Raw genomic sequence first — 27,296 nt, 5'->3', positions numbered from 1 at the left:
ATTTAGATTGGCATTTCTCCTAATTAAACGGGATGGTGTTCAATATAACCGAAGCAAATTAGTATCGAACCCAGGATCTCTGTCTTACTAAGACAACTTATTTAATCACTCGACCATTGGGACCAAATTATTATACGTCATTTTTGTCGATCTCGTATTTCCAAATTCAGAATTAACAATATAGCTATATTTTTGAATGATTTCAAAGTTCTAAAGAAGTAGTTTGTAACCTAATAATATCTTGGATAAACGTCTAATTTTTGATCAAATCTTATTATTTAATACAAAATTTTACAGCATTGACATTTTTGGTAATAACCTAAAGAAATATCGATATGAAGTAATGCGTACGATCGATTATTAATATGAGAGTATGGAATGTATCGGCAGCATCTCCTATCCTCTTCCTATTTTCCTCTTCTTCTCCCCTTCCTTTAACACCAAATTAATTTTAAGATACTAAAACTTCATTTCTAATGCACTTTAACATAAGAAACTTCTGTGGCTTAACTTCAGTTAACTTGTATATTTATATCTTCTATTGTATATTATATAAAAGCTGTTTGTTTCTTACAAAACAAAATAAATATCTAATTTTTATTTATTTGGGATTACTATTAGTATCAGTTTCTTTGGCCCAAATAACTGACTGTCCCCATAAACCGGTGTACCAATTAAGCGGAGTCGACTGTGTTAATTTATTTTTCCTATTCAAACTTTGAATGTGTCTCCATTGAAAACCACGAACTGCCAATGGTGGACACGTTCAATGCAATTTCTCTTATTGCAAGTTCAGTGACTCGGTGCCATTGCGGGGTAGGGTGGGGTGGATAGGGGCCAGGTATGAGGTACTCCGCACTGGCTAGAGAAGTAAATAGTGACTGTGTATTCCTGTTTGACCATTGCTGTTTGTCGTGCTCGCGGCTGTTTAGAACTAGTCATATGAGGGCTAAGGGCCGGTGGTTCGTCTAACTCAAGGCTGACGATTTTGAATCACTGGCGGGCCACTGAATACCTGGCGGTTCCTATTTCCATGGGGGGGGGGGGGGGGGGGGGGTTGTTAGAGAATTTCTATAAAACATAATTCCCCACAAAAAAAATAATGAGTGCTCCCCACAAAATATTTGAAATCCATGGGGGAGGGGGTTGTTACGGAACTTCGCTGAGAAAAAATTACGCGCACATCATATGTGATTCCCCACAACAATTTTTCGAATTCCATGGGGGGGGGGGGGTGGCTACAAGATTCCATTTCGGACGCAAAAGATATTATATCAAAAACCGGTGTATTTTTGTATAAAAAGTAAGTTCAACAGGTTAGATTTTTTCGTCGCTGATTCTCGTTCTGAGTAGCCTAAATAACGATAAATAGCATTCGTTGGCAACACTGGTGACCGCGCGCAAGCTGCATTGTTTGTTTTACCGCGGGCTCGCGACACTTTTTCAAATTGGCGGATTGGCGGGTTTTTTGAAAATGGTTCACGCGGGCCACTTATAATTCGTTCGCGGGCCACATTGTGGCCCGCGGGCCTGGGGTTGGGCAGCCTTGGTCTAACTCAACGTTTCACAAACTGTTTCACTAGACTTGTCAGCTAGGAACAAGAGTGAGAAAGGGAAGAAGATGGGAAAGAGAAAGGTTTGTAAGTATCTACCCATTTATTCAGATCTCGTCATTCAATTTAGCTAAAGTCATAGCTCCCAGCCGTCTGGACCCATTGAGACTATGGCATCCATAATAGGAGTATGTTGTGAGTAAGGTAGAGGAGGGGGGAAGGAAGAAGAAGGTGGAGAAGTTCCTGGCTATTCAGATCTAGTCACCAAACAATTCTAAAGCCATTTAAAGCGACGTTTTGGTTCTGAATTATGATTGAAAAAAACTCTTCAATTTTTTTTTATAATTTATTTTAATAGTGTAATTAATAAATACAGTTTTAAAATGGCCTTGAAAGCCGAAACAGCTGTAACAATTACAAAAACCAAAAAATACTTGCAGAACTTAATAATATATTATAAAATTTGATTTGAATTATTTTTTTTAGAAAATTAAATAGATTTTTTCAATTAAACACAAAAACAATAAATAAAGCAAATTAATTTAATAAAATTTATTTGCGCATGTCGGGATTTGAACCCGCGACCCCCGAATTTGTAGCCAAGGATCGTAACCACTTAACCATGGACTTTGCGATGGTCTTTCACCAGGGTGCTACTGAAAGCAATTACTTGCTAGTGTAAAGAATTGTGAAACAATTCCAATTAACTAAATAAAATTTACTTACGTTCCCAAAGTGCCACCCCAGTCTCCTAGCGGCCACTTTGAGAACCTATGGCTTAACTTGTAGGAAGCGGATACGATGGGTTAAGGGCGTTACTTGGTCCGAAGCTGTTTTAGTACAAGTTTTGATAATACTAGAAGCCGTAATAAATAACTAGAGAATTTAAGACACAACATAGGATCTATCTACTAGTACAACTATTATGAAATTTGCGTCTTTGATTAGGTTAGGTAAGGTTGTAATTAAGTTAGGTTAGGTTAGGACTCAATTTTTTTTATGTGAAAACCGCACAAGAGTCCCAACTGCTCCCAACCGTCTGGAGCCAGTGAGACTATGGCATCCCAATTGGGGTATGCTGTGAGGCTTAAGGCGGGGAGGGGAATAAAATGGAAATAGGAAGGTGGGGGAGTACATTGCTATTCAGATCTGGTCTCCAAACATGGCTAAAACCATTTTAAACAATGTTTCAATTGTGAATGGTGGACATACACCAAGGTGATACTGAGAGTAGCTTCCACTCTGGAACGTTCCGCAAGTATACTACATATTATATCATCGACATTTTCAATGTCACCTACAGACAATTCAGTAACTATCTTATAACGCATGTGACAAAATAGTAAAACTGCCTGTGTAAACCTTTTAATTTATAATCTTCTCCATGATATATTGGTGTATAACCGTTTCATGGAGAACATGAAAAAAAAAAAATATATTATTTTTAATTAATAAATTGCGAAATAACACAAATTTTTCAAATAATTTTTACTTGCGCACGCCGGGATTTGAACCAGCGACCATCGGATTGCTAGTCGAGAGCATTACCCCTCGACCACGGAGGCCATCAAATGTTTACTCATGTTCCGTAGTCATAACTATCGTGACATTTTTAAGCACATACATTACTATATTGTGATATCCTTGATATTAGTATATGAGCTCACCCATAGATGGTGCTAGATTAGTCTATTAGGTTACGCACAGATGGAATTAGCTAAGCCTATTGTCAAATCTATCACGTTAAAAGTCCAAGTGTTTTATTGAAGCCGGAGTTTTATTTAATAAGAGACTTTGTGTGTTCAGACCCAGTCAGTAACCACAGCTGAAGCAATTCCATAGAAAAAGGCGATGTATTTGCAGCTCACCAACAGGTCAAATAAACTGTTACACAATATCGTAAAAGTTCTCGTAGGTTCATTTCTTACTATTACAGTGACTTCCCAAGGTTTATACCGTAACCTGCCTAAGAATAGACAAACCGTTACAGAGGTAACATCATTTTTTGATCTTGAATCTAGATATACTTTCTTTGTAAGAGATTATAAAAAATACTTGTAACATGATATTTACATTAAAATTACGTGAATTTAATTGCACGAACCGGTTGCTCGTATATAATATCAAGGAAGGTTCCGTAATAAATCCTCACGAGGAAGGTTCTATTTATCATTGAAGACAATATTAACGACTCTAAAACGAAATGTGTGGAATAGAAAAGAAAGAAAATCAGTTGCATCAAAGAATTGTACCCAGGACCTCTTCCTTGCCAAGGAATTGTTTTTTTATTTGAGTTATTCATACATTTAAGTTTACAAATTACTAATTATAATTTACATTTTATCTTACTTGTGGTTTTTACAATCCATTTTAGTTTTTTTAATTGGCGATTTTAATGATTTCCGGCAACAAACGCTATATCGATTGCATTGAATTATTTACGATTTTTTTTAGAAAATCCGTTGCTTTTCAGATTTACTATTATTTGTGTTGAACCATTCACAGTGTTGTGTTTATGTGAATACCGAGTTCAGCACTAAAGTCCCAACTGCTCCCAAATATTGTACTATAACATTCCCAATAATTGGGGATATTGTGAGGCTGAAGGGGTGGGGAAGCGAAGGATATGCGTTAGAGGAAGGTTGTATAAATGCCTGGCTATCGGGTCTGGTCACCAAACTCTTCTAAAGCCTTTTCAAGATACCTTTTCTTTTCTAATGGTGGTCCAGTACCGAGAATATCTACCACTCTGAAATGAGCATTCCATGGTTCCACTGACTCCATAGGCAGTTGGGACTTTTGTGCGGTATTCATATGTTTAAAAATATCAATGATTCAATTCAGAGACAGAAATCTTTCTTCTCTTTCGCTGTTATTATCTAGTATGATGACAAATGGTAAAAAAATACGTTAAAACTTAATGCATTGTGATACCAACCACATATTGAATTCCTTAGAACATGTAATATGTCAAGCTAGGAATTAATCTTCTTCTTCTTCTTTCGTATGGTGTGGGGTCAGAGGGGGACATCTAGGTCTGCGAGCCATTCTAGGGCCTCAGGCGTCGCCATGTGAACCTATCAATACCGCCGGGGAATGAATGGAGCGGGCATTCGTTGACCACATGTTCGGTGGTCTGCACAGCACCGCATTCACACATCGCCGACTCTTTAAGGCCCCATCTGTGCATCATGTGGGCACAGAGGCTATGGGAGCACCTTAACCTATTGATGGCGGACCAGGTTTTGCGAGGCAGTGAGAACCCAGCCTGTCTCTCGGTGGGGTCCTGTATGAGATGGGCATTTCCCACGTTGGCCGTTTGCCACTCAAGTTTGCACCTATCTTCTGGGGTGAGAGGTAATCGGAGGAGCCTCTCTCCTTCCGCCCAGAAAGGCTTTCGGGACTTCAAGCGGCTTCCCGGGTGGGAGACGACATCTTCGTGCAAAGGCATTGGATATCGCAAAGGAATTAATATCGACCAAACAAACACAATTGCAATTAAGAAGATTAGCTGAACATCAAATAAATATTGTACAGTGTTATTACGTTTTAAAATACAGACGTAGGTAATTATCAAAGTAAAAAACTAAATGTTTTGATATCCTCCATTAAAACCTTTTATTTTGATCTCTTCCAATTCATCTCAATTAATTGCAGACCATATCAATTAATTCAAAGAATAATTATAATGGAATTACCCTTTAGATTTGATGGAGTACTTTCAAAGTCAGCACGAGCCCATTTAGAAAGCGGCAATTGGGAAAGGTCGCTTTTGGTGATCGAACCGACAACATTTATGTAAGTAAATAAAGCCTCTAAAGGCCGATACAGGAAAGTGAAGATGGGCAGTGGCGTGTGGAGAAAGTGTCTAGGAATGGTGGTAAAAGGGCAAATAATTAAACCACAAAATGGCAAACTAAGATAAGAATTTTAATGCTTGCGGAATTAAAAAATATATTACATCACTGATTGGTGATCACTGTGTTAAATGGTGGAAGTTAGAATTTTTAAATCTTTAGCTACAAAGGAGAGCTTCGATTTGACGGCGTAGATTTGATTTTTATAGAATTCTACAGTTTTAATTCAAGATTGATGAAACTTTACACACTTGATCTTTAAAACAAGAGGTTAGTTTTGGAAAAACTCTGCGGGAAATGCCGGGAATTCAGCCAGTCTATATCTCTAAATAGAATAAAATAATAAATTATTATAAGCAAAGTTTAGTCGCCTGTAACATAAATACAAATTGAAAATATCTCCCGAATAAAAATAAATGCCGCCGACGGGAATTGATACCGCGCCTTCTGATGTCCGGTCAGACGCTCTGAACCACTGAGCCACGTCGGCTTATTTCCAACCCGCCAAATAATTCAATATGTACCTACTAGTACTTCAATCAACAATTACTGCTTAGTATATTTTTCCACTTGTAAACAACCAGCATTTATTTTTAATTTGTATTGATATTACAGGCGACTAATTATTGCTTATAATAATGTATTATCTTTTTTGCTATACATAAAAACCTTGTCTTATAATCATTAGTTTATCATTTAAAAATTATAAAATAAAGTCAGTATCCACGTCTGTCTATTTGTGCGCTTATTTCTTCTGAACTACGCATTTTGATTTCATCATTTAGTGTATTTCTCACGCCTGAGAAAGATATTCGCAATAGCGAAGCATTGCCGGGTCCGCTGGTTATTTATAAAGAACAGTCTCCCGGTTTGGGTTTGTTTTGTAAACAAATCTACTGTTTATGTATGATATTGCCGAAAATTTGCACTGTCTATATTAGATTTCGAAACACCACCCCACATCCTGTTCCACCTCTTAAGAGGAAGCCACAAGCCAAAAATGTGTGTATTCTTGGTATACCTTATATTGTAGGTAATAGGCATTAAAATCGCTTGACAAACGGAGTCTATAAACGTTCGATTTCAAGCTCAAAACTTAGTATTATTAATTTTGTAAATAATTTTATAAAAAAAAAAAAAAGTTAATCAAGTGAAACTGTCACAGATAATTTTAACTATAATCCTGTATTTTTTAAAAGTTGTTTCCTTTGCACGTTCATACATTTCTATTGAAAAAATATATGTTTTGTAGTAGTTTACATTTATATATTTCATTGAGTAATTTATTTTTTTATTTGTATTCTACTCAAGCAAAACTATACGAAAACCTTCAATTTATCCAAACCATATTTTTTGGTATTCATAATGTACACCAATTCGTTATAAAGATTAATCGAAATAGTGATTTAGCATTAAACTTCACCTTAAAGCAGTATTTTGATACTTCTTGATGAAATTTTGTTTTTATTTTTATTCAAAATAAGAGGAAAATTACTGTCTGCATCTGATTTCGTAAAACTATGTGTTTAGTCCGGGCAACGCCAAGGACTTCAACTAGTAAGCATATAAATTCTCAATTTTTCAAATTGCCCGGCCGCAAAAAAAAATTCTTTACCCCACTGGCATCAGTACTGCCACGATGTTGATTTTACCTTCTCGAAGCCACTCATCTAAGTACCGGAGACGTTTGGTACAGCAGCCAACAGCTGTGTCAATATATAATAACACTTACATAACCCGCCTCACAGCAAAACGCAACCAGAAGGTAAAATGTATAACCGCGTCTTAGAGGTTATCGCAGCGAGAAAGTGCCCATAGATGGTACTTATTAGCATATCTTGATTGCATATTATATATTATTATAATATAAATAGCATCAGAATGTTTTTAATATTTATGTTTAGTGTGTACCTCATTTCTAATAATACAACACTACACTGGGAGATACGAATCTCAACATTTTCTTAGGGTTTCTTGAAAGAGAAAATACAATTCTTCCGTCACAAACATTCACTTTTCAAATACGTCTATTTGATTATTGAAGACAATATTAGCGATTCTCAAACGAAAATTTTAAACAGAAAAATCAGAAAAAGATACGGTCGCATCTAATAATAATACAATGGCATTTATATAGTGCAGTTTATTGTCATTTCACTTCAAGTGCGCTTAACTATAACAAATTTAAAAACGGTAATTTAGTATTAGTGGTCATGTTCTTAAAATTATTCCTACATTATGCCTTATCCAATACAGATCTAATATTATATCACTAAATATACTGTTTATACAAAGTGATGACAAAAACTTAGAACAGCAGGACAGGACAAAACAAGAATATTAAAACTAAAACATAATATAAAACAGGAGGCAGTTTGTGCTCAGAAATGACAATCTTCTGAACAGACATTTTAAAAGGTACAATAAGGAGACAACCAAAACCAAACAATTACCGGAAGTTTTAGAATATGGCTTATTATAAAATATCGAAATGAAGTTAAGATTTATGATTGGTAGGATTTTTTAAAATAATTTTGTTTTTAAAGCCCGTTTAAATTCAGCCAAGTTCTGGAGATTAGTAAGAGCTGATGGAAGTCTATTCCAGATGAGCGGGCCTGTTACACTCAAAGAGCGATCATAGTAAACGGCTCGATTTGAACTAGAACGTTCGATTAGACGATTACTACCATCTAGATCTGCTGACCATAGGACTTACTCTAGGACTTGAATCCAGGATCTTTAAGCTAATCCGGTCATATTTAACTGTATCAAACTTTAAATAAGAACTACCGACATTATCTTCATTTTCTTAATGCATATTTATATTATCTTCGATAATTAAATGTAACAAATTGAGGTTTTTACTCATTGAGTTATTACAAAAATAAAAATGAACGAATTGTTGAATGCAAATCTTGGAAGCGGAAATTAACCCACTTCCCGAGATCCTACATACATACATGCGGACATATAAACATTTCTCTAAAATCTGATGACATTACAGCAGTTAATATACAAAATAAATGTCGGTCCCACCCGATCGGCATTTGAAAAGGTTGGTATTGTCGACTTCAGTTTAATACTCAGTCAAACCAAAAAAAATGTATTTTTTAAAACTTTTTTTTTTGGTTGATTTTTTTTAATAATATGATATGATCTTCTTTTCCTTCCTGTTCGTAAAAAGACCCTCTACAAAGTATCCCTAAAGACGACATCGGCCCTGAGGGAAATTATATCCCCGTGCTATTGGACGAATACAATTTTTTTGGAAAACAGTTACTAAAAATGGATGTGACCGTTTCTTTATATCCGAATTCGAATGGCATTTCTTTGACGTTTCGTGAGAAAAACGGTGGATTTTGTACCGGTATTGTTTAGAGTGAAAAGCCAGTGAAGATTGAGGAAGTAATTAAATCACTACATGAGAAGTATTGTCGTTGCCCGTTTTATAGAGGGTATTATTTCAAACTTTGAATCCGAAAGCAAAATCTAAACTGTAAAGCAGAAAATTCATATGCCAGGGCACCAACATCACCAAAACGGTGATTTCTGACCCTGACCATACAAATTTGAATGGGAAAAACTGTCGCCACTGGCTTGGTACCCTTTTGGTTCTAGACCACAGCACGCGCTCTGTCTCTCTTGTCTCTCACATTTAAGGCCCGATTGGTTAAATATTTGGATCACGAAACACGTATACAAGACATTTCTTACGTTCGTCTTTATTTTAACTAGATTACGTGTACCCGGCGTTGCTATAATTAATTATAGCAACTTATAATTTTTTGGGGCAAAGTTTGGAAGTTGTAAATTCTAGAGTAGGTAAGGTAAATTCTATAATAATAAGTATTTTTTTTACTTGACGTGCTATGTCTTCTTCGGGGGTCTACGATCTTTTCAACCATTGACTTCACGTCTTACGTAATCTTTACACCTCTTTATTTCATGACTTACGACTCATTTCAATTTAATAAATCTTCATATTCCGTCTAGATCAACCCGGCAATCTGATTTATTTTATCTACCCTCGTGTAGAACAAACATTCGAAAAATTCCCCAATTCATCGTATATGTGCACAATATAATACAAAATTTTACAGCATTGACATTTTTGGTAATAACCTAAAGAAATATCGATATGAAGTAATGCGTACGATCGATTATTAATATGAGAGCATGGAATGTATCGGGAGCATCTCCTATCATCTTCCTATTTTCCTCTTCCTCTCCCCTTCCTTTAACACCAAATTAATTTTAATTTTAGCATAAGAAACTTCTGTGGCTTAACTTCAGTTAACTTGTATATTGATATCTATCACTGCATATTATATAAAAGCTGTTTGTTTCTTACAAATTAAATAAATAAATAAATTTCACTACAAATAATAATTTGATTCATGCCTTCTTCGAGCATCCCCGACTTCTTTTCTACCATTTACTTCACGTGGTATCATGGAATCCACACTGTTGCTGTAAAAAAAAGCTACATTATCTCGACGCTAATTCGACTCCATATCTTATTCCAGTGCAGAGGTAATAAAGTCTTTCTCGAGCGTCCCCGGCTTCTCGTACCATTGAAAGCACTCCCTAAACACTCCTGGCACTAATAAGAACTAACTTTGATTAATGGTATAGAATCGCGTACGGGACAAACAAAGTATATATAATTGGATATAATTGGAATTTGTTTATTCTATAGTTTTAAATCTCACAAACTTTTCTGTCTAGAATAGATGAATGTAGCTATTCTCAGCTTACGATTAATTATGGGTTCGTATGCCGTGTCCACGCTCAATGTGGTTTACGGCATTTAGTTTTGGTGTAGCCGTCAAGTGCCGGAAACCAAGAACCTTTAAGCTTAGCCCCGTCGCGCGTCGTCCCTGTTAATATTAACGTTGGCTAAAGGAGGAAGCGCAACACGGCATCATAAACCAAAAATGAATCACGATGATATTTTGGAAGTGAATTCAACTTGATTCGTACCGTGACTCGTAATGCAACCATACAAGTTAAATAAAAATTTCAGTTGGTCTTTACAATTATCATTATCTTGCAAAATGCAAGAATGCAGTAGCAGTATTATCTGATGCAGAGGAATGCGGAGAAGGAGATTTATAACTTCGTGTGAAGAGAGGGAAGATAGAGGAAGAACGCAATTCAGAACCGAGAACAGAATGGATAAGGAAGTATTTAACCAGCTCATTAAAAAGGGACGCTTCCTCGCAGCCGCAATGTTAAATACATGGCACATTCCTTTGACTATTTTGTATAGTTTCTGTTTTATATCGTGGCTTTGCAATAAAATTGTGAACGTCATGATCCAAACATCTTCTCTGAAGGGTTTTTAAGACGATGATAGCAAAGTTCCACCCCAACTAAATTCAATTGAGATAGTGTCTTGGATATCCATTTTTATTTATGCGACATCTTTTGACTTTTCTGCAAGTCTAGGATGAATATTTTTATGGTGGAATAACTTAATGAGGAATATATTTTAATATTTAATCATTGAAGACAATATCATACATAAAAATATGCTTTAAGAAAATTAAAATTTATTTGGTTTCAGTCTGTATTTGGTGTCAGTATATTATCTATTTCTGATCTCCCTATGTTTTGTTCAGTTGAGTGGTTTCGGTTTCAGTCTGTATTTGGTGTCAGTATATTATCTATTTCTGATCTCCCTATGTTTTGTTCAGTTGAGTGGTTTCGGTTTCAGTCTGTATTTGGTGTCAGTATATTATCTATTTCTGATCTCCCTATGTTTTGTTCAGTTGAGTGGTTTCGGTTTCAGTCTGTATTTGGTGTCAGTATATTATCTATTTCTGATCTCCCTATGTTTTGTTCAGTTGAGTGGTTTCGGTTTCAGTCTGTATTTGGTGTCAGTATATTATCTATTTCTGATCTCCCTATGTTTTGTTCAGTTGAGTGGTTTCGGTTTCAGTCTGCATTTGGTGTCAGTATATTATCTATTTTTGATCTCCCTATGTTTTGTTCAGTTGAGTGGTTTCGGTTTCAGTCTGCATTTGGTGTCAGTATATTATCTATTTCTGATCTCCCTATGTTTTGTTCAGTTGAGTGTTTTCGGTTTCAGTCTGTATTTGGTGTCAGTATGTTTTCTATTTCTGATCTCCCTATGTTTTGTATCCAGCTTTTTATTTGAGATTTTAATCTTATAATGCTGTCGTGATTTTTGAATGAGAGTGAATTTTTGCTGTAGAGTTGAGTACAATATTATAGGAAGCTTTTTTGTCCAACTGTTGTATTCTTAGTTGCTTGTTGGGTATGTTTTTGACCTTGAGATCTAGTGTGTCTAATATAAATGTTAGTTGTTATTTCTTGTGTTTAGTATTTATGCATGTAAAGGAGTATTGTTTTAGAATAGAATTGTTTAATTAGCATGATGCTAAGATCGTTGAAGATTTCGTCATTGCTAGTGTTAGGAATTTTAAGTATTATTTTCATCATGAATTTTTGGATTTTAATTAGTGAATTTAGAATATTGTAATTTGCACTGACTGAGTATTTTCCAACCTTCCTCTAGCATTCTTTTTTCTTCTCGGCCACTTTCTACTGCCTCAAAATCTTTCCCAAAATATGCTATAGGTCACTGACTCCGGGCAGATGAAAACTCTTGTTAGGTATCGCATAAGCAAACAAAAATGATTTAGTAAACACAAAAATTAACCATTGAAAGTTAAGTTCATGAAGCATATAAATAAATATGTGTCCCCGTTTATGTAAGTCGTTAAATCAAGACCAATTTCAATCTCTTCAAAATAAACAAGTAGTAATTTCAAAGTAATTGGGATACCAATGCGTCACACAATCTCAAATCTATATTTAACTAGCTGTCGTTTACCCGGAGTTGCTGGGGTTTATTCTTAGTAGATGGAAATATACCATTATATATATTCTTTTTAATATATACAATTGTGTATACATTATTTTGATGTATTTTATTTTGTTAGCATAAACAGCAATTATTTATAATATTAGACCAATAATGTTCCATTAATTCTAGTCGTTGATTCAATATTTGCACCGATACAATATATTTATAAATAACAAAGAAATAAAAATAATAAACATTATATGGAATTACAAAATGTTATAAAAACAATTAAAGACAGTTAGCAGTAATACAGTTTTCGCATGATTATAATAAAAACAATAAAATAAACAAATATGATAGGATTATTTCACAAAATAAAAAATGAAGTCATCAGTTTAGTAAGTTGCATTTTATATGTTTTCAAGTTACACTTGAAAATGTGTACATCTCTAGAGGCATTGTGAGTTTTACAGATACGTCCTATTAATGAGTTTTGCGCATATTTGGCTTTACAGTGTGGTGCTCTAAATAAGTCGTTCGATCTGATGTTGTGTTCAGGGCAACGAAATGCTATCTTTTCCAGCAGATATGATGAATCAACAAGACTGTTTACGAATTTGTATAAGAATAGGGCATCAGAAATTTTTCTGCGTTTATATAAAGCGGTAGGGTCAAACCGATGATCGCTAAAGCGATACGATAGGTGTTTAATAAATTTGGATTGGATATTTTCAATAAAATCAATGTATGTTTGATATTAAGGATTCCAAATGACTGAGGCAAACTCGAGTTGTGACCTTACATAATATATGACATATATAGCAAAATTAGTGTGTGTGCTATAGTAAAAGGCTTTGTAATGCGTATAATAAATCCCAATTGTTAGCTTTTTCTAAAATATGTTCAATATGGTCCTTAAATAACATTTTATAATCTAGCAGTAGTACTCTCATAAGGTTTAGCCAGTAAATATATTTTTACGACTTGATTACAAACAGCAATTTTTCTCTACTTTCTACAATGATAGATAATATGCAATAATAATAATATATAAATATTCCAGGAGAAATTCTCTTAATTATAGTGAAAACCCTAACAAAATCCGTTGCTTAGTTTAGAAGAACTAAGCGCACAAACAGACGGACGCGGATAGCGATTTTGTTTTATATTATTTAGATTTCCCGTGTACTACAATAAGTGGGTTATTTGTAATTTTCGTCGCATAAACACGCAATTAATGCACGCCGAGTTGGTACTCGCATACTTTCATAAATATATTCGACAAAAATGTGGTTTGCCCCAATATTGGGGGCCGGGCGAACCGACAAGCCGCCACTGGCTTACTTGTTGATTTAATTATTTATTAAATTCCACAACTTCAGACAATGTTAAACTGTTCCACTTCGACGTACGACAGAGAATTTTTTTACATTAGCTCTACACAGGAGGCTCTGAGGAAAACAAATTCTCTCAGGGCCTATTTCATCTTTGGGGATACTGTGTGGAGGATCTTTTTAAGAAAAGGAAGGAGAGGAAGTTCTGAGAAGGAAAGGGGTATGTGAGTGGGATGAATCTATCCCTCCCACTGTGGCCCAAGGGGATGGGTCGAGAGAGTCCAGCTTGAGAGGTCAAAATGTATCGCCCTTGGCAAACGCATCCGCCGCCAAGATCTACACAAACCTCACCTCGTCACCCCTCCTAAGTCACCAAATGTAGCGAGCCACTTTGGGTGACCTAAGGCAGGGGTGTTAGTTATCCGGTAAATGGTTCCCGAGGCGGCGGTATCCATTCCCGTCTCCCAAATTGAGGATCGATGGTTGGGGCTTTGACACCAGGAACGATTATAAGATCAAGCATTTGATGAACTACATTCTTGGGTTAGGTTAGGCCAGATCTGAATATCCAGGTACCTTCTTCCTAACCTTCCTTTATTCCATCTCCTTCCCATCCTCAATCCCCAATTAAAAATACACTTATGTGAATACCGCACAAGAGTCCCAACTGCTCCCAATCGTCTGGAGTCAGTGAGCCTATTGCATCCCCAATTCGGGTGTTTGTGAGAATGAAGGTAGTGGCAAGGGAAGGAGCTGGGAAATAAGAAGTTGGGGGTGTACCTGGCTATTCAGATCTGGTCACCAAACACAGCATTTCAGGCAAAGTTTCATTTCTTAATGGTGGTCTTACACGAGGTCGATACTGAGAGTAACTTCCACTCTGGAACGTGCCGCAATTATACTACATATTATTTTTAATAATTAAATTATGAAATTACACAAATTCATAAAATAAAATTTACCTGCGCACCCCGGGATTTGAACCCGCGACATCGGATTGAGGTGTCATGTCTCACTGGCTTCGGAGATTTGGACATTTTGTGCGTTGTACGATATTCATAATACGGAAGATTTAATTCAAATAATTTTCAATATTAATTATTATTTTTTTGGTAAACTAATGTTTAAGGTCAAAAAAAAAACTTATATTTGACAAGTTCAAGTATTTCACCTAAAAATGTAGACAATTTGTCTCGACGCCATCTATTGAGAGAGTTAGCACTTACAATGCCTTTCTCATATAAAATAAAGTTGGTTGTTTTCAGGTGAAAAAATGTAACAAGCAGTAATTGTTGAATGAAACACTAGTATATATTGAATCATTTCGCGGGTAAGAGATAAGCCGCCATAGCTCAGTGGTCAGAGCTGTCGACCGGAAATTGAAGGGACACGGGTTCGAGTCCCGTTGGCGTCATGTATCTTATATCAGGAGATTTTTCAATGTGGATGAGTGTTTCAGGCGAATAATTATTGCTTGTAAAATAAGTTTTCAATATGTTCGGTAAATTTAGGTTAGGTTGGGATAGGTTAGGTTAGGTTGTCATGCAGATTGGGTTGTTTTATGGTTCATATTTTAACATAAGCAGAGATTGGCACCTTTGGTATCGATGGAATCAATATTATTTACTTTCTTCTCGAAATACCGTATGAGAAAGTGAAACAAACCGGCCCCAAAGTTCGGCTTTCTCCGGTCAAACCGTTTTTCTTTCGCCGCCAAACTTAATGCTGGTTTAACTCCATTTCAGTGCGTTCCAGTTCTGGGAAAAGCGCTCGAACGGGGAATATTATTTATTGCAACGAAACGCATTCTTCGGTAATTTTGTTTTCGATCTCAACCCCTCAGGTTAATTTGATCTGGTTATATGTCACAGTCAAAGTAATAAATCCGGATATTATATATATATACTATCCAGCCATTATTTATAATGTCTGCCCAATTTAGACAAAGTGATAATTGACAAAGAGTTAATCAAATTAAGTAGCCATTTTATATAATATCTTCGAAGACTTGGATAAAGTAATAAAACTAGTAAGGTAAAGATTATAAAATTATATTTCAATTTGCCTTTAAGTTTAGGTTAGGTTAAAGTTTTGGTTAAGGTTTTAGGTTTATGTTTAGGTTATTATAGGTTAGGTTAGGTTAGGTTGGGTTATTTTAGGTTAGGTTAGGTTGGGTTATTATAGGTTAGGTTACGTTAGGTTAGGTTAGGTTGGGTTATCATAGGTTAGATTGGGTTATTATAGGTTAGGTTAGGATAGGGGGGTAACAAGTCAGTTGGACCGTATTTATTACTTTGGCTAACTTTGACCCGATATTATTAATTTATCACATTGACCAAACAATTTTGTTTAAATAGATATTATACATAATGACCAGTCATTATGTATAATATCTATTTAATCACTATGACTGTAACATATCTATCGCTATTATAGTTAGAAATTTGAACTAAACGGTGGGAAACAGAGAAAACAACAAAGCTTAATCTTCAAATATAGACGTTAACCAGGGAATAATTAAAGTGGACATCTGTATATAATAATAATATCCTTGTTTAATAAACATGTTAATATATATAATACATAACAATTAGATAAAGTTGAGGATTTTCATAACCTGCCTCACTAGGCTAGTAAGGCTAGCCTGTGTTGAGGCAGTCATTCTAATAGTTAGTTTAAATACTTGTGTGTATACCTACACTTATATTATAAAATATACACTCAATATTTTTGTTGCATAAATAGTTCAATCAATCGAACATAGAATTTGGGTGATGGCACTAGTAAAGGCCCTGTTGTATGTATGAAACCAAAGGTTCCGAATTTAATATGAAAAAAAATATTAATCTTTTAATCGTAATATTTATATGAAACGATACAAAAGTGAGGTTATAATAATGTTTATAATACACATATCTAATGCGGTTATTAATAATTTTAGTTCAGTGTTTATCCACTGGAGCTATATAATCAATTTCAGTATTGAGCGCTCAGAAATTTTTAGGCGTTTGGTTTGGCCATATTTTGGCCAACGGATGCTCGTGGGTTTTTGCAAAGTGGCCAAAATGTGGTCAAAAATGTTCTAGTGGTTATACGAAAAACGTAGTGAGCCGTTTTTAAAACTTTTTCATGTTTGCCTTCAAAGTTTCTAAATATCAGAATAAAATTTTAAAGCGTATTTTATCACATTTGAAGAACAGTTTTTACTTTTCGGATATGTTAAATTTATTTAGATTTCATTGCAATGTGGAAATACAAACAATTTTTCTGACCTTCTGACAGCATCTTTAAGAAATATAGCTGTCAATATGCCAGAGGCCTGAAGAGTTAAATCACAATTGTTGGGCCCGGTTATTTGAAGCCTTAATACTCTCATCAATGAATTTCCGTTATGAGGTCACCTGCATAGTGAAAAGGAATCGACAATTGTAGGAAGTGAAGAAAGAGAGTAGGGAAGAAGATGGCTTATTAGATAAGGAGGAGGAATGTAGTAAAGTTCAGGAAAGGATATTCAACTCGGAACAAAGCCGATCATTCGATTAGTCTCGCGCTGGACTTCAAAGTGGATGCACGCTTTTATTAGGCTCCGTCCTATTGAGAGTTTTATTGCCACAAATAAATTAACTTTTCAGAGTAGGTATACCACAGGGATGAGTTTAAATAGAAAAGTAGCATGAGTTTAAGTATGTGTATGAATTAATGATTTGAAAAACAAAATGTGATGTCAGATTAATTTTTTATTTTAAAATTATTAATGACTGTAGACACATTCGTGTTCCGAAGTGGAGTCGTAAGTTTTTTCTCAAATCAACTTTCTTATTTTCAAACCTCGGATAGGGCCAAAAGAACTATTGAAAGAAATGACATGATTAAATTGAAAATTTGGTCTCCAGGGACTTTTCTTCAACTTTTAACATAGTAAAACAGTAGGTATTGGACAGCTAGGGTCGATGTGAGAGATTAGCTTGGCAAAGTGATCAGTAACGACACGTGGAAGATTTTTTTTTTAAATATTGGAGAAAAAAATTTAATTCAAATAATGTCTAATCACTGGTCAAAGTAAATCAAGAACGTCCCTTTAATCCCCTGTATTGTGTTTACTAGTAAGTTCTTACAATACCTGCTGCTAATCCCTTTATACGTTACATAATTGTATTATGTCCATATGAATACAATTTTTTTAACAGAAATTGTTCCAATCTTGTCTTCAGCATACAAATATCTCATCCGTCGTCCAACCAGAACATTAATATCCAACGACAAGGAAACATTTACGTGTAATAAAATTACCTTTATTGGCGTATCATTAATCCCGACACTTACCTGTGAAAGCTCTCCGAGTCACAACCTGTTAAATAATATTATCTTACACACACAACTACCAACTTATTCTCTGTTCCCGTCGTAACTGCAGTTCTCAAGTGCAACTTTATAACTTGCAACTCGAATGCGTTTAATTACCTCATACCAGGGATGATGAACCTATTTCATCAAGTTTAACAAAAATTATTTTTAAATAAACCCATCCGGTTAGTAGTACCAAATACCCTATGTATACTAATACGTCCAACTCCAACTCTAGTCGCTACATGCGCTAGTGTCGCATTTTGACATTGAGATTTCTTTCAATGGTGGCAAATTGAATCTATTTAGTACTTTGTTTTCGTTTTTGTGGAAATCATATTCATATGTTTTGATTTCCACATCGGCATGTTTGTATACATCATCTTCATGTTTGTAGACCTTATCTTCATACATGTTACTTTTATGTTATAGATAAGTTCCTGGTGAAGGACAATCTTCTCTGAAATTTTGTGCGGTATCACATTAAAACAGGCCTACTTTGTTGGCGGTTCGTCATCCCTGGCTTATACCGTTATCCTTGTTACCTTTCGCATTTCCATCAAAACGCCGTATAAATATTATCAGTACTTCTAACGATCTCGTCTGACCAGGCGTCCCTTTTCTTGTTTGGCAGCCCGAAAACCTGTACGACAGGAATTCCGCAGGGATCCGCTCTGGGACCACACGTAGCATGAACCACACGATCGTCGTGTTTTGGCATTGAACGTGGGCTTAATATCTTACTGTTATAAGCACAAAGTGTCCGTTTGAGAGTTACATTTTTATTTAGGTAAATACGACGTCTATAATAGATATAGGTGGATATATGTATAATCTAGTAAAATTTGACATCTTTTGGCCACTCTATCAAGAACTTCTAAAAAATTATTTTGAAGTAGGATTAATTTTTGGGGTATTATGCCGTTTTGCGCTTCCTCCTTCTTTAGCCAACGTTTCAGACAGCGTTTCAGTGTTCATCATCATCATTAGGTAGATTGAAGTGAAGTGTGCAAGCAGAAAACTTACTGATATAAAATATTGCTAGTTTATTAAAATTATTTGAAGAAGATTACTAATAAATGGAAACGGAACATGAAACAGAACAAGACAAAGAAAAATAATAAAATATAACGGTCACAACTAGGAATTCTTGGATCTCTTGTCTTACCGGGACAGGCGCCTTAAACTACTCGACCATTGGGTTTATTAAGCGCCATATTTGTCGATATCATATTTCAAATTCAGAATAAACAATATTATCTTGCAACTATTTTTATAACCTTCAAAATAAGTTCGTTTTCCTGTTAAAAACGGGACTGCAGACCTTTAATGAATGAATTGACAGATTTCCTAATAAACTTTTAGTAAAACATGTTATTTTTATGTAAATTGTAAATTTTTATCATGTATTGTATCGCATTTCGTCATTGTCTATTATTAGGAAAAACGCAGCTGCACGAACACGTCTTCCGATATATAATAAAAGTACTAAAAGTCCATCAGGAAGCGTCCTGCTATCACGTTTTTAACAGGATTTCAATAAATCAGCAATACTCATTGTTTTAATCACCTCAGAACGCCCAATCGGGGATGCGTTTCTTCATTTTCTTTTTTATTCTCTCACTGACTCCAAACGTTTGGGAGCAGTTGGGAGTACTAAATTACTAAAGTAATTTTCTAGAAATATGATTTCTCACGTGTTCAGTACGGGCTTTAATATAGCTTTGTCCAGTAGATAATTGCACCACTTTTTAAAGTTGTCCACTCAGGATAATAACAACACAAGTCCAAAGCAATCAGCGTAATACGTAATCGCCTTTGTAAAAAAACGGCAAAATGCCTGTCCGTCGCGATGTCACTACGGAATAACTGGCGAACTTGGCATTCATTACGCGGAGACAAAAAACAAGGACGACGATAATGATAATGTGGTAGATGACCGTTGCGAAAAGTTGCCATTTCTTCCGGTTTCAGCATCAGAACAGTAAAGACCCATTCACCAAAGGAGTCAAGGAGAAAGAGAAATAAAAATTACATTAGCTCTACACATCTCATCACCCAAAGATGATATATCTTTGGGGTGCGTGGAGGGTCTTTTAAAGGCAGTAGAAGAAGGAGAGGAAATTCTGGGAAGGAAAGGGGTCAGAGGGGTGCGACGTAAGACCTAAGTATGAACCTTCCATCCCACTACGGTGGGTCGAGAGTCCAACTGGAGAGGTCAAAAGTCTCACTTAACTCGCCTCAACCTAAACCCACCACGAAGCTGGTGAGCAAAAGCGTAAGCCGCTACAAACTACAAACTACATAGACAAACCTTACCCCGTAAACCTGGGAACGCCTGCTATATCACCAAACGTAGCGAACCTCTTGGAGTGACCTACGTCAGAGGTGTTGATTATCCATTGAATGGTTCCCAGGGCGGCGGCACCGATATACAGATTAAACCACTCTGAAAACGGGACATTTGAAATTCACAAAAACAAAACTAATATTTATATAGACGCCAGGGCTAAGTTCAATTGTTCTTGGTATCCTGTAATTGACACACGGTAGGTACACCAAAATTAAACACCTAAAACTACATTAATTTGACTAATTATCATACTGAAATACCGACCTTAAGAGGAAGCTACAAGCCAAAAATGTGTATATTCTTGATATTCCTTATATTGTAGGTAATAGGCATTAAAATCGCTTGACAAACGGAGTCTAGAAACGTTCGATTTCAAGCACGAAACTGGTTTTTATTTATTTTGTAAATAATTTTATAAGACAGCAAAAAAGTTAATCAAGTGGAACTGTCACAGGTAATCTTAGCTATAATACTGCATTCTTTAAAAGTTGTTTTCTTTATGTGTTCATACATTTTTATTGAAAAAAAATATTTTTTAGTAGTTTACATTTATTTATTTATTTGTACTCAAGCGAAACGATAGAAAAACCTTCAATTTTTAATTTATCTAAAGCATATTTTTTGGTATTCATAATGTATACCAATTCGTTATAAAGATTAATCAAAATAGTGATTTGGCATTAAGCTTCGCCTTAAGAGAATTAAAGAGCGCAATACAGTTTCACTTCTAATTCACCACAATCGATACATCTGCACTGATGACAGAAGCTGTAACGCTGTCCAAAACGTTGGTAAAGATGAAAGGAAGTGCAGCATGGCATAATATCCCAAAAATGAATCACGATAATTTTCTTTCTTGCATTAAAAAAGGTGCGAAAACAAATGACTACGAAAATTAAAGTGCTGTTATTACTAGTATATAATTCCGTTCCTGCTGCAATTTAGTTAACTTTTTTCTCAGGCTATTCCTTTGTTCGGACCTTCATAATTGTTTCGGTTATCTTATATCGTGGTGTTATACGTAACACCCTAATACTTGAACTGTTCACAATTGCTTTGCTTCAGACATAATTTTGAATATTTCCGCTTTGCAATAAAATCTAAATAAATGGACCTTTTCTAAACGAATCCGATAACTAAAAACTATTTTTAAAATAAGATAAAATACGCTTTGAATTTAATTATTAGAAATAAACATACCGTTTTAAAAAATAATAAAATTTAAAATTAAAAAATCGCTTAACCTACGTTTTTTTCTAACTAAAATTACTGATAGCAAAAAATGAAAAACAAAAATAAATTTTACTAAACAAATATAATACAAACGTTTTTGTCACGTCACGTTTTTGTCGTTTCATATAAAAATAATAAATAAATAATTTACAAAGATCCATTTTTTTTCAAATTGTGTTAGGTGCACATTTTACTTCTAGATTCGAATATAAAGTGTGGTAATTTCTCTTTCTAACGCCGTTTAGATCATATTTCTCACCATGATAGAAAGGGAGATACAACGATTTATATAAGACCATCTCACATCACATTTGAAAGGATAGTGTAAGAAATTATTATTTTAATCAGATCGGCGGCCATCTTTTCTGTCAAACTCTGACAGGCACTGCATCAGACCAATCGCACGGTGACGGCAGCAATGATGTTACGACAGTATATAATATATAGACGTGATGTAGAAATCTCAAAGTAGCAAGCAAAAAGTACGTCAATTGGAGTACTTTCGATTTTCGTAGTATTAGTACTAAACTTTCACGCGTTAAGGTCGTGTGCTACCTTTAACTAAATTACCTAAAAAAGTGTCAAAATGCTTGGTGAGAAAGTGTTTGAGTTATTTCGCAAACACTAGTAAAAGTCAAGAAATATTTTTTGTAAATACAACCAAATTACTTTTTTTTCGATTTCTGTAAATAATACAGTTACTTCCCGTCCGAAAATTGTGTGCGTCATAAAGAAAATGCAAGGCCGACTAGAATAGAGGTCTGAGCGCGCAACAGCCAAATTACAGTCAGTGCTGTTGCCAACTAAATATTGTTTAAAATAGTCTAATCACTCTGTTTATTTATAAGCTAGCAGTAAAACAACACAAAAACCAGAAGTAACAGCGAGTACCAACAAGATTTGCAAACTGTTGATGCTCTATTATGGAACGGCACTGGCTTAATCACTCGACACCTCAACATACATCAGGCCCCCTAGTCGGCCTTGAGGTAGTATTCGACGCATCTTTTGAATACAAAAAGGCCGCCGGGTCCTGTCGTTTATCCTGTTGTATGTACGAGTATATATATTTATTTAGAATTTACTAGAAACGAAGTTGTGTTTCTTACTAGCCACTATTTATTTTAATTTAGTGAGACAATGGCAAGTCTAGATATATTGTAATGTCATTGGTGTGCTGGCTTTTATACCGAGGGTGATAGTGATGGCTTAGCGCCCTTATGTCATGCATCTAGTTTATGTGTAGTTATGTTATAGCCATGACTCTGACGCAACTGAGACAATGGGAGTTCAGCGACCAACAAAACACCGGTACTGTTGAGATGGCACTGCGACTCTACCAGGGCAGGACAGAGTGTTGGCTAATCTCGGAACCATCATGAAAATCCATAGACCACTATTCAGAATCGAAGTGGTGCTAGTAGTAGCCACAATGAAAATTATTCTGAAAGACCTGGAAGAACTAGAACATAGGACATTGACATCATGTCAATCAAACAACTCTATTCTAAAACTTTACTTACTGCTTTAAAAACCAAAAGAAATAACAACTAACACGTATATTAGAAATACTAGATCTGAGGGTCATAAACATATCCAACAATCAACTACAAATACAACATTTGGGCAAAAAAGGTTCTAATGCAATGGTACTAAACTTTACAGCAAAATCCCATTCTCATTCAAAACTCGTTACAATATTAGAAGATTAAAATCTCAAATAAAACGCTAGATATAAAACATAGGGAGATCTCAAATAGATAATATACTGACACCAAATAAAGACTGAAACCGAAACCACTCAACTGAACCAAAAATCACAAAATAATCATTTCTGAAAAAACACCACGTAATTAATTTATAATTACTTCATTTTATCCGTACTAGTAAATTGAAATAATATGAAATGAAATCCCCAGCACGGGAGATCTCAGTGAGGATATGATTATATCTATTATAGTGAGGATATAATTGTATCTATTATACTGAGGATATAATTATATCTATTATAGTGAGGATACGATTGTATCTATTATATTGAGGATATAATTGTATCTATTATAGTGAGGATATGATTATATCTATTATAGTGAGAATATGATTTTATCTATTTTAGTGAGGATAAGAATATATCGATTTGTTACAAAATAGGAAGATAATTGAACATTTATTATTATTTATTGGTGTTCACGAATGACACGTCCTCATAAAACTCATCTTATCTCCTTTTCTATTATGGTCAGACATATAATATAAATAGATTTAGAAAGAGAGAACACCAAGCTTTATTGTTTTGTTTAAAGTTTACCACAGATTCTCCCGTATAATTAAAAAAAAAACTACAAAACAGAAAAACCTTCAAAGAATTCACCCAATCGAGATTTGCCAATTTTTCAAATTTTTAATTTTTATTGATCTACGAAGATATTATCATGTTTGTCAACAGAATATTCAATAACAGTGGAAATAGGTTCAACATATTCACGTATATAAACCTACGTTACTCATTATAGGTACATACTCAAAATGCCCTTGATAGATAACCTAAAAGTGCGAAATTGTGTAAAATATTCAGGTGTAAAAATCGTCCTAACTTTTTCACACTTCTAGGGACAACAAATTGACCACTATCCAATGATGATCCGAGGTGCATTGTTGGAAGTTCTGCCAGTAAAAATATCAGCATCTGTATGATAGTTTTTGCTAGACTTTGTCCATGTTTCTGATTCCATTTTTCGAGCTGCTTTCGAAAATTTCCTTGGTCTATCTGTTGTTTTTTTAAAGTTCGGCACTGGTCCCGCCCGTGCCATGGGAAGCCATTGTGTTGCTGCAAGTGCTAAAGTGTGGTAAAGTACAGACAGGAAGAAGTGGAAGAATAATGTTCCGCTGGGAGCGAAGCGGAGGAACAAAGGAGTGTTGGTCGACCTGTTGCGAGGGCGTTAACTTGAGAAGTTTAGTGTTTGTAGCGCGGAGTAAACATGATGAATAATCGATTGTTTATAGTTGTTTATGTTTCCAGGGTGTTAATATAGCACGGAGGTCTTTATTTTCTATATATTTATAGCTGGTGGTTATTTAAAAATGATTAAAGTAATGTAGGTCTGGTACATCCATAATAATTTACATTGAGAGTTTACATTGAGTATTCAGGATCGTAATGTTACAACGTTGCTAAAATGGCTTGACGCTATTTGAATAGCGAGACCTCCCTAAGCATTCAAACCTTAATTTTTCTCTTTACTTGCCTTTCCTCAATTTTATACTTGTGTCTCAAAATATTACGTAAATTATTTATTAAAAATAGGATTTTACGTAAAATTGATACATAAAATCATAATTATACTGGGTACACAAGATGATATCGGTATTATATAGGAAATAATAATAATGAATGTAGATATAATTTTGACCGGTCGGTGGCCGAGTTGACATTGCGTTTGGGTCCCACCCAGGCGTAGTGTTTTCAATTCCTCGGCTGGCTAAGTCCTCCATCACAACACAAGCAACATGTTCCGCATACTGTGGTGGAAGTAGGAGATTTTCAAATATTGTCAGGTTATTCGTAACCCGGGAATGTTTGTCTTTCTTTAAAAAAAAAAATATATATATATGTATATATATTTATGTAAATGTGCGCGTGATTGCCACCAAAAAATGATAAAATGCTTTGCCATCGACAATGACGACTATATCTGCCGAGTTTTAGCTCAATCGGATATTGTGAAGTGTGTTAATTTCCGCTTAAAAGATTTCATTTAATTCATTCATTCATTTATTTATCATTAATTCAGGAAAAAAATCAACATTCAAATAGGTGTATTTAAAAATACAATGAAAATCATGTTATTGCAAAACAGGTTAGTAAGAATTATTATTTTTTTGATAAATTAATGTTTTTAAGACAAGATTTTATTTATGCATAGCACAAAGGATAACAATTATTTTTATAAGCAATAATTGTTCGCCTGAAACACTCATCCACATTGAAAAAATATCCTGATAAAAAATACATGACGCCAACGGGACTCGAACCCGTGTCCATTCGATTTCCGGTCGAAAGCTCTGACCACTGAGCTATGGGGGCTTATTTCTTACCCGCGAAATTATTCAATATATGCTTACATTGATATAATACTTAAAAAATAACCTAATATCTGTAGCGTGAATACAAAAAAGGATACCTACTGGTGAAATTTCGACACCATGTTTTCTAATCTGCAAATTTCGGTAAAATTAATACGCAAATGTCTTTTAAACCGTAAAAGATTCATTAATTCTTATAGACATTATATTTTGCATGTGTGTTTTTTTTATATTGGTGTTATTTGTATAATATCACCTTCTGTTGTAATAATAATAGGTGGAAAAATTTCCCACAGCAACATGGGAAATTCCCACATCAGCAGGTATAGATTCAATGAACTTGAATCATAGATAATTATCATGGTGTTTTGAGGAACTCATTGTTTTTAGCGCACAATTTCTTTAAAATAAATAATTTGGTATATTAATTTGGACACCTTTGTTTGTTTATATGTCGTCATCAGCCTATGCCAATGCTTTATTTAATTATGGTATTTCCAAGTCGCATTTCTCTACTTTTGGTTCTACGATTAGTGCTGTTACGCGTTTGTATGTATTTTGTTATGTTGCTTATGCAAATGGACTTTGTCAGACCTTCGATCTGAATCTCTTTAGAACTTAAGACAGTTCGTACACTACATTTTTCCGGGTAGTTACTTGTCTAGATGTGAAGTTTCCATCATCAGAGTAGTTGTGTACAGTGTGGAAATGATAACGAACGTTGGAACAAGCAGGGGGAGAAAGCGATACATTACTTAATACCCCAAACGCTCATCAATAAGACATTGACAATAAGTCAAGTCCACAATAATTCCTAGTTCTGTTTACAATACGCACAATCACATCTCTAAAGAATAAGACTTGTTCACTTATTTTCCGGTGATTGACCTCACACTGTTCTTAAACACTAACGGTTATTTATTCTATTGTTTCCAGCAAAGACAGCGTGATGCCCATGATCCCCCTCGGCCTCAAAGAGACCAAGGAAGTGGACTTTAGAGAACCCTTCACGGACTTCATCCTCGAGCACTACAGCGAGGAGGCCAGCCAGTACCAGGACGCCATATCGGACTTCATGGATATGAGACAGGTCAGTTCAAACAGAACAATTAGAACCAAATTATCTTTCAATGGGATTTCCGCAAGGTCGCAGTTTGGGTCCACTGTTTTTTTTAGTTTTATAATTGATCCGAACTCTTAAAACCAAAAAGTCTTGATCGGTATGTGTGCAGTTTTGCCAACATAATTAATTTACATGATACCACACTAATCATAGATAAATTACGTAATTGAATATTTTTATGTTTTATAATGATAATTAATAATAATAACCGAGCCGAACCCTCCGATATGAAAATATTTGGAGTCGGTGAATTATTTTCCCATTTGATCTCTGGTAATTTGACGTGTTGTTCTTGTACTTTTTTATATTTATTATGCTTATATAATGCACTTGCATAATGTTGATTGACTAGATGATCATTTGTGGAAAAGTGTGTGGAAGGGCTTAGTTTTTCCTGTGGGGAATATTTAACCCGGACATAAAGTCGGAAAATTATAATGTTTATTCCAGAATGTTTGCAGGGGTAGTGCAATGCAATACATTCCATATTTTGAAATAACAATCCAGACGAATATTGGATGGCGCAATAGTCGAATATTTTGTCAATACATTTTACCTCCCTTAAAAAACATTTGTAGTGA

General features: G+C 34.9%; 1 protein-coding gene across 3 annotated transcripts in view; it reads left to right on the top strand.

The window, feature by feature from the left end:
- The window catches only part of Rhp (GTP-Rho-binding protein rhophilin), a 231,206-nt gene that overhangs the window by 187,022 nt on the left and 16,888 nt on the right, over positions 1–27,296 (top strand). For all 3 annotated transcript variants that reach the window (XM_089648542.1, XM_089648541.1, XM_089648543.1), the window contains one exon: positions 26,529–26,682. In XM_089648542.1, coding sequence (XP_089504668.1) covers positions 26,529–26,682 — 154 coding nt within the window. The remainder of the gene's footprint in view (positions 1–26,528; positions 26,683–27,296) is intronic.

This window comes from Hesperophylax consimilis, chromosome 28, assembly GCF_061612785.1.
Source record: "Hesperophylax consimilis isolate HC1 chromosome 28, BYU_Hcon_1.0, whole genome shotgun sequence".
Lineage (NCBI taxonomy): Eukaryota > Metazoa > Arthropoda > Insecta > Trichoptera > Limnephilidae > Hesperophylax > Hesperophylax consimilis.
Note: the sequence above shows the minus strand (reverse complement) of the source record. Positions and strands in the feature narration are given on the sequence as shown.